The sequence below is a fragment of the Setaria italica genome, chromosome I, assembly GCF_000263155.2.
Source record: "Setaria italica strain Yugu1 chromosome I, Setaria_italica_v2.0, whole genome shotgun sequence".
Classification (NCBI taxonomy): Eukaryota; Viridiplantae; Streptophyta; class Magnoliopsida; order Poales; family Poaceae; genus Setaria; species Setaria italica.
In genome coordinates, this window is record NC_028450.1 from 37,750,789 (window position 1) to 37,759,470 (window position 8,682).

At 51.0% G+C, this 8,682-nt stretch overlaps 1 protein-coding gene across 1 annotated transcript; it reads left to right on the forward strand.

Annotated features, from left to right (window-relative positions):
* The first annotated feature begins 215 nt into the window (after positions 1 to 215).
* LOC101756395 lies at positions 216 to 3,004 on the forward strand. Its single transcript, XM_012844090.3, has 7 exons — positions 216 to 771; positions 910 to 963; positions 1,065 to 1,247; positions 1,406 to 1,524; positions 1,628 to 1,669; positions 1,786 to 1,842; positions 2,075 to 3,004. The coding sequence occupies exons 1-7, from the start codon at positions 635 to 637 to the stop codon at positions 2,650 to 2,652; spliced, it is 1,170 nt and encodes a 389-aa protein (XP_012699544.2). The 5' UTR covers positions 216 to 634; the 3' UTR covers positions 2,653 to 3,004.
* Positions 3,005 to 8,682: the final 5,678 nt, after the last annotated feature.

Genomic DNA, 8,682 nt, shown 5'->3' on the forward strand with positions numbered 1-8,682 from the left:
GAATTTCTGGAAAAAAAAGAAGAAGAAAGTCGTGCGACATATGGTCCCATACCTAAGTTTGTGGGAAGAGAGAAGCAGCGTTCCAGCACTTGCACCTCATTAAAGTGATCACTGTAGCACGACGACTCAGAGAGAGAGAGAGAGAGAGAGAGAGAGAGAGAGAGAGAGAGAGAGAGAGAGATGGTAGTGGTAGCTGTATAAATCAGGGCAAGTGTGGTTTGCTCCCCCGGTGGTGGACTGGTGGCCTGCCCTCGCACGTCACAAACCGGCTGATGGCAGAGCGATCAAAAGTGGAAGCTAGCGAGCAAGAAAAGGAAACGCCTAGCTACTCAACTCCTCCACGAACACCTCTCGCTCCTCTAGCTATCTCCAAGCAATCCATCTCCCTAGATTCTAGCCCCTCTTCAGCTTGAAATCAAGTGCAGCTCCCTCCAGCATGCAGTGAGCCAATGATGATAACCGCCGGTCAGTGAAGGAAGCCAAGCTGCCTCCTTCTCGTACAAGAGGCACAACACATCAGGGTTGGAGCTTCTTCTTTAGTAGTTCCCAGCTCAGCCATCGGCCACAAGTCTCCGGTCAGAGCTGGTTCAAGGCAAGGCCGATCGAGCTTGCTGGCTGGCTGGGTGCAAGTGGAATGGAGGAGCAGCTGAGCCCGCTGGCGGTGACGCACCTGCTGCAGCACACGCTGCGCAGCCTCTGCGGCCACGACGACGCGCAGTGGGTGTACGCCGTCTTCTGGCGGATCCTCCCCAGGAACTACCCGCCCCCCAAGTGAGTCGTCGTCGTCGTCGTTCGCATGCGATCTGCGCTTGGCTCTTGCTTCTTCTCGTCGTCCTCGATCGACGCTGCGTCTTGTTTGGGTTCTCGTGCTGATTTGTTTGTTTATCTCTATATCCCCTGTGTGTTCAGATGGGATCTCCAGGGCGGCATCTACGACCGGACCAGAGGGAACAGGAGGAACTGGTACGGCCTGAGACAAGTTATTCTTATTCCTCTTCAATTTCTTAGGGGTTAATTTGCGTTTGTTTGCACGTGATCCCTTTCGGGGGTGCAACCGATTCCAGGATCCTGGCATGGGAGGATGGGTTCTGCAACTTCGCGGCCTCTGCTTGTGACCACGAGGGCGCAGCTGCCCCTGCCGCCGCCGCCGCCTACACGGAGTGTGCCGCCGCGCAGGAGGCCAAGCAGGGCCTGCAGCCCGAGCTCTTCTTCAAGATGTCCCACGACATCTACAACTACGGCGAAGGGTAGGACACGACACCATGCTTGCTGCGGCTATTAGCTAGTCCATCGGTCGTGTCGCAACCTAATCGCAGCTTTCATTATAAACGGCTTTGATTTCATGCTAATCATCAAGCTTAACTTATCGCGGTCCCGTTGGTGATGCATTTGTTTCGCGTTGCAGGTTGATAGGGAAAGTGGCAGCCGACCACAGCCACAAATGGGTGTTCCAGGAGCTAGGCCCAGCAGCAGCAGGAGAACGAGATCAACCTCGTCTCATCCTGGAGCAACCCTGCCGATTCTGTAAGCGTCTCCTTTTAGCCAACACATTAACATGTCACCCAACGCTTAGTTACATAACTAGTGAACACCGGTGCTTCTTTGTCTGTGTGCGGTTGGTTTGCAGCATCCGAGGACATGGGAGGCGCAGTTCCAGTCTGGTATCAAGGTAGAGCCCGTAGCTAAAACATGAAGAGTACCATTTGATGACTGAAAAATAGGAGCTCGATCAGCATGCCAAATAAAGCTGACCATGCACATCTTTTATCGCCATCTCTCTTGCAGACCATTGCCCTCATCGCCGTCAGAGAAGGCGTCGTGCAGCTTGGCTCCATGAAGAAGGTACCCTGACACTGTTCCTCACCCACTCCACAACACTGCAGCGCGTGACGCACTGTGTGTGACTTGGTGTGCATCAGTGCATGCATGATTTTCGCAAATGTACCAGCAGCTCAGCTCAGCTTTGCATTTGCATGCATGCACGACAAGACGTACACGCTAATGTGTACGTGCGCACGGTCATGTGGTCTGACGAATTGTTGCGCGTGTCGATCTGGGCTGCACCAACACGCAGGTGGCGGAGGACCTGAGCTACGTGGTGATGCTGCGCCGGAAGTTCGGATACCTGGAGAGCATCCCGGGGGTGCTGCTGCCGCACCCGTCGTCGGCCGCGTTCCCGGCGGCCGGGTGCGCGGCCGTCATCGGCGGCCCCGCGGACGCCGCCGCCGCCTGCGGCTGGCCGCCGGGGCTCGTGCCGACGCCGATGGACCTCTACGACCCCTACGGCCAGGCAGCGGCGGCCGCCGCCGCCGCGGCGCAGATGCACATCGTGCCGTCGATGAGCAGCCTGGAGGCGCTGCTGTCGAAGCTGCCCTCGGTCGACCCCGCAGCCGCCGGCAGCCTGGCGGCCACGATGATGGCCAAGGACGAGGCCGACGCCGCGGAGCGCGGCGAGTGCCACGGCGGCGCGGCCGACGTCGCCGCGGGGTGCGGTGGCGAGGGCACCAGCGTTGCCGCCGCCGCCGCCACTACTACTACTGCCGCCGCGGCGCCCTACTACATCAACGTGGCCAAGCCCAGCGAGGGCTTCTAGTCCGTCCCCGTCCCCGTCTCCGTCTCTCAAGTTGGCGCGTGCATGCGCCGATCAGCTAGCTAGCTCAGCTGCGCGTAGGTGTCAGCTGGGCAGGCAGGCGTGGTAGTTGCGATGTCTCTTTCCGGGAGAGCGCGCCGCATCGCATGATTGCGCTACACGGAGCCAATCATGCGTTCGCGCTGTACGTGTCCCCGGAAGTAGCCGTACCTCGACGTACGTACGTACGTGTACCCGGTCGGTCGATCAGAGCCGTCGCGAGATCGATCGACAGGGGTGGTCAGGAGATTGAATGTGTGTGTACGTGTTGTGTGTGATGATGCAGTGGTGCTCCAGCAGCACGTAATTCGAAGCAAGGACATGGCAATGTCATGCACCGCCACTGATATGATGACCGTCCTATGTTTTTGTTTTGGGGTGCCAGCGCTTCCATTCGTCCCTTAAACTTCGCGTGCATTTCAGCATTCCTGATGAACTGAACACGTCGTACTGTGAGTCGGTGACAATGCACGAGGATCGATGGATAGCAACTTTTCTCTTTCTGGTGCACGCACGTTCAGGCATGGGGGGAGTTCGCAGCTCCTGTTGATGATCGCGTCCGGAATCAATGTAGTTCCCCTCCAAAGCTACCGTGCCAACTGCCAACATCATGTCCAAAGCAGGTCCGATCCAATGGTCCATCGTGTCCATCATCAGCAGGCGCATACTGTTGCACACGTAACAAATCCTGCGAATATAATTCATTGATATTCCTGCCCCTCATTCAAAGATCACACCGAACTTTGCACCGTGCATGTTCTCCGATCCGCTGACATCCTTTTCCAGGGCGCTGTTCATGCGCCACGCACAGTGCGCGTCGTCTGTCGTTGCAGGCGCACAGGAAACTCTGCTGGAACCCCGAACAGTCTCCTGCTCCTGCCGAGAACAATCATGCCCAACACGGACCCCTGCCTGCCTGATTGCCCCCGGGCGTACGGCTGTTCCATGCGTGACGAGATCGAGGACGGAAGCTACGACGGGCTCGGTCCTCGGTCGGGCAGCTCGTTGTTCCCGGCTGGCCTCTCGTCGGCGGCCGCGCGCGTGCGGCTGCTGCCTGCTGATCGAGACCCGCCGCCGCTGGGCAAGTAGTAGGCGCGTCGGCCTCGCCCGTGCACGGATCCCGCGGCGCCGTCGACGGACCGCCCCCCCCCCCCCCCCCCCCCCCTGGGGTTTGGGAAAACGTGCGAGCGAGGAGGGGAGTACGGTGACGGACTACCCGGCCAGGTCCACGCATGTGCGCGGGCACCACGCGCTGTTCACGTCTTTGACCGCACAATGCCCAGGGGCTTGTCGAGACGGGACACGTCGCGCTCGGCTCTACAGCGACGGGCCCGATTGACGCGCCAACCTCCCTCCGATCGTCTCGCGCGCGGCCACCTCTCCTCGGCCGGCGCCGACGGAGTCGAGTCCGCTCGATCGCCGGGCGCCGCGGGCAGCGAGGACGCTTTGGGAGTTTGGGCGCGGCCTGCGGGATACGGTTTTGACCCGGTGGGCACACGCGCCACGCCGATAAAGCGCACGCGACGGATGGCAGATTTCGCCGCCGGAGACTCGCGCGGCGAAGCGAAGCTATCGGCGTCGAGGTCGGGCGGGGTCGCGGGGACACGGGCGGCGGTGTTCCGGTGCGGACCCGGGGTTTGACTAGCTGTTGGGCACGGGATGATTCGCGGGATCGGCATAATGGCGTGTCACTGTTGCATCCATCGATCCGTCGGTCTCGTCAGCTTTTTGCACGGAACGGTCGTTGTGACACCAACATCATGTGTTTTCGTTCTTTTTTTTTTAAATGATGATGAGTGCGAACCAACGTTGTGTCCTTGTTCGCGTCACGGCGTGTGTGTGTGAAACTGCGAAGCGCTGAGAGCAATGTTTTGTGGTAAGAGGAGGAAGCGGAAGCCAGCCCGGTCAAGATTGGGCCCAACGGCCCATGTGTGTGTGTGCGCGCGCGCGCTTCAGAGAGATGGGGTGAACGGAGGGAAGCAAAAATCCTGGTTTCTGTCGCATGATCCAGCTCCCTGCTATGAACGAAAAAGAATTGCTTCCAGTCTGCAGTTGCTGAGTTGCAGATGCTTAGCCATCCAAGCATAGTTAACACCAGTTGGATTCCACCACTGCAGAAGTGCAGAGGTATCGCTTTCCAATCCCACCCCGCGGCGGCGGCGACGGCTGGACCGCACGAGCACGCCGCGTCGACGGGCACTGTAAACAATCAACAAAGCTTGCCAAAACCCAACACTGACACGACGCGATAAGGTGCAGTGGCTAAGGAGTAAGGAGTCACGATCAATCAAGCAATCCCAAGCATAAACAAACACGCGACGATCGAAAAGACCGTGCCATCCCAAGGCCGGTTTCGCCCTGACGAAAGCCACCGCGGCCAAGCCAAAGCCAGTAGCAGCCGCAGTTCGGGGCCTGTCACTCTGCGCTGCGCTAGTGCACAAGAGAAAGAACCGACGTGTTTCCGTGGACCGTGGCCTACGGGCTACGGCAGGGCCGTCGAACGCACAGCTCCGAGCCGCCGGTGCGCACGAGATGGGTGGCTTTCCGGAAGCAGCGGACGGCGGATTTGAGCCCGGCGTATGCATCAGGCCTGCGCGGCCATACGATTTACGGACGTCCTGCTGGCCGCGCAGGGGTCGAACGGAATTCGCCCCGTATGAATGATCCCGTGATCCCACAGCTTCTAACGATCATGCCACTGTTCTGTCGCTTCCGTCCAGGCATCTGCCGGCTTGACGCTTCCACCCCTGTCATTTTTGCTACCCACGCGACAAAAGGGTGCTGGGATACTGGGTGCTAAATTTTAGTAGTGTCGTATCAGATGTTTGGATGCTAATTAGAGGACTAAACATAAGCTAATTTAAAACTAATTGCAGAACATTGTGCTAAGTCACGAGACGAATCTATTAAACCTAATTAATCCATCATTAGTAAATAGTTACTGTAGCACCATATTGCCAAATCATGGATTAATTAGGCTTAATAGATTTATCTTGCGAATTAGACTCCATCCGTGCAATTAGTTTTATAATTAGTCTATGTTTAATACTCTTAATTAGTATCAAATATCCGATGTGATAGGTGCTAAACAAACACCCACAAAGCCATCAGCCACGGAGAAACAAAAATCGTGGCTATACTGCCACTCCGATTTGTCAAAATGTCATTTCAAATTGTACTAACCTCTATTTCCGTTTACTTGTCACTACCCTTTTACTTAGCAATTTTGACTGCTTGTTTTTTTCAAGCAAAATGTCATAAACACTTAAAACCTTCACATTATTAAATTTATCATGAAATATACTATACAAATATTGTGTGCTGTAGCAGTTTTCAAGAAAAAACACAGTCAAAATTGCTACAAAGAGGTAGTGACAAACGGACACGGAGATTAGTAGCAACTAACAACAACCAACAGGTCGCCTTTGCGATCACGATTGTATATCAAAATATTCGGTATATCCTTTATACAAGTATTCTTTTTCTTGATAATCTTATTTATAGTCTTTACTGACACCCTTAATCTCTTGCTCCTCTTAACCCTTATTAATGTTCTCTTTCAAACTTCTCTACCTAGTGCCGACTTAGTCCCTAGGCTCAAGAGATATAAGGTAGCCCCATTTACTTACCTCTTCTAACTCATAGATGCCTCTTTGCTCCAAATCGAAAGTGCATGATTGCTGCTAAATATGACATCATCATTGATGTTATTTCGAATTGTTTTCTTAACTGCTTCATGATTCAAGTAATGTCTATGTTTCATTGCTTCGAAGATTGATATAGAGCTCTAATTAATAATGTATAGTGGTAGATTAATAATGAGTACGTAGCATTTATTGTCGTCTCATGTCTATATTATTATTGCAACTGCAACCACGTGTGATGCCATGTTCGATAGAATGGTGTTATAACTCCCATTCTATTTACATGTGCTTAGGGTGTCTATTGAGATAAGAAGATACAATGGCACCCGAACTTGCATAATAGGAAATCTTAGCTTATGGTAGAACTGCCACTCATTTTTTTCGTAAGGAACCTATCATCCCCTCCTTTGCAAAGTATTTGAGGAGAATGCATGCGGAGTTTGCAAACTGTACACTGTCGCACACATATTCGGAATAATTTTTTTTTGAAAAATTAGCAAGAGTACTACCATATCGTTTAAGAGAAGAGAGCAAAATCAAGGTTTATATAGTTGTGATTACATACTCCCTCTGTCCCAATATAAAGGACGTTTTAGTCTCTTGGGGGAGTACCAAGGCCACCACCAAATGACATGCATACCTCTACAATTGCAATCATTACATGTGCAGATATCACAGTGCATTCCACTTACTTTTGCTTGTACAACTTTCATTAAACAAATAAACATTTCACCAAAACATAATTTTACAGCTGGCGGGAACCAAACTTAGTGCCAAAAATTAAGAGAAGCAACACAAACAAATTTAAATAGCCATTCAGGCGCCATATTTAACTTCCGGGCTACTAAAGCTACTGCCTCACTGCCCACAACTCCTCCAAACCATTCACTCGCCATGGCCCTTGACTTGAATGCAACTCTAGATGAGGAAGGAGATGAGGGGCCTGATCTCAACGAGCCACCTGCAAATGAACAAGATAGGAGTATCCATGATCCCTTGGAAGCAGTTGGTGCAAGCGAAATAAAAAGAGGTGATTCTTTACTTGCCCTCCTCCTTCAACATGCAATTTAGTATGATGACTCTTGTTCTTTTTCTCTCTCTTCCCTGTCTCCTAAAATGAGTTTGCTTGGATTCTGTTTGTCTTTTCTCTATCTCCTAAACTGATTTTGTGAAGGTAATTTGATGCCTTACTCCTATTGGATTTCAATGTGGTGTAGCCTAAGGTTATTTCCTGGATTCAATAGAAGTGCAAAAAATTTTAATCTACTAAGAGTTGCATCTAACCTCACCATATGTTTTGTTGCTTCTACAAAAAATTTGGTATACCAAATGCTTTTTTAGCATCTTGTCCAAAATAAACAGTGCTGACAGGGAGTACATTTCATAGGGGTGGATAACTCACAAGTGCAATTGACAGCTGCCCGCCCATTTTCTTTAAATGAACAAGAAGGAAGCGTACATGCAGGTGAATATTTCTAGGAGTTCAAGATATTTAACGAACATCAATTCTCTACAATTAAAGGGCTATCTTAGAATGCTCATTTCAGTAGCACAAATAAAGTGGTGTGTTTATGTTTGTCACCTGAAATTATTTTTTGTAGCATGTGAGAATGCCTTTAGTGGTGGAGCAGATGCCTTACCTGGCCTCTTTGATGATGCACCGGTTCATAATGTTTTCCATCCCTTTGAAGGTGATTATTTCTAATTAGTGACTTGAGCATACACATATGTTTGCTAAAAAGAATCATATTTAATGCATTTGTGCACATCCTAGGCAAAATTATTAATTGTGTGCATATCTGCAGCTGTGTAGCATGTGGTCCAAATAAAAAGGTCCTACAACACATTTATTAGCTCCAAGTTCAAAACGATTTGTATTGATCAGTTCTATTTTTATCCAGGTCAACAAGATGCCTTGGATGACCTCATAGAGGTGTTTGGCATGTATGCTGAAACTGTAGACATCGCCTTTGATGAAGAGGAGTTGTCGGACTCAGATGGTGAAGAGAATCAGCAAACACATGACGACGAAGACAATGCCCAAGCACATGATGCTGAAGAGGATGAGCAAGCACATGATGGTGTAGATGATGACCAAGCAAATCATGATCAGGCCCCACATAGATTGAGGAATTTGACAGAAAGACAAAGACAAGACATATTTGAAGATTTGCTTCGGAGCAGTAACAATGGAAAATTAAAAAGAAACACTACAACTATTATTGCTGAAAAGTACAATGTCCGTGTACGTACCATACAACGTGTATGGAAGAGAGCAAAAAATTGTTGGGCACAGGGCATACCAGTTGATGTTCAGAGTTTGAAACCTAAGAACTGTGGCCGTAAAAAAGTTCAAGTGGATGTCTCTAGAGTTCCAGATATTCCCCTAAGCAGAAGGGGTACTATAAG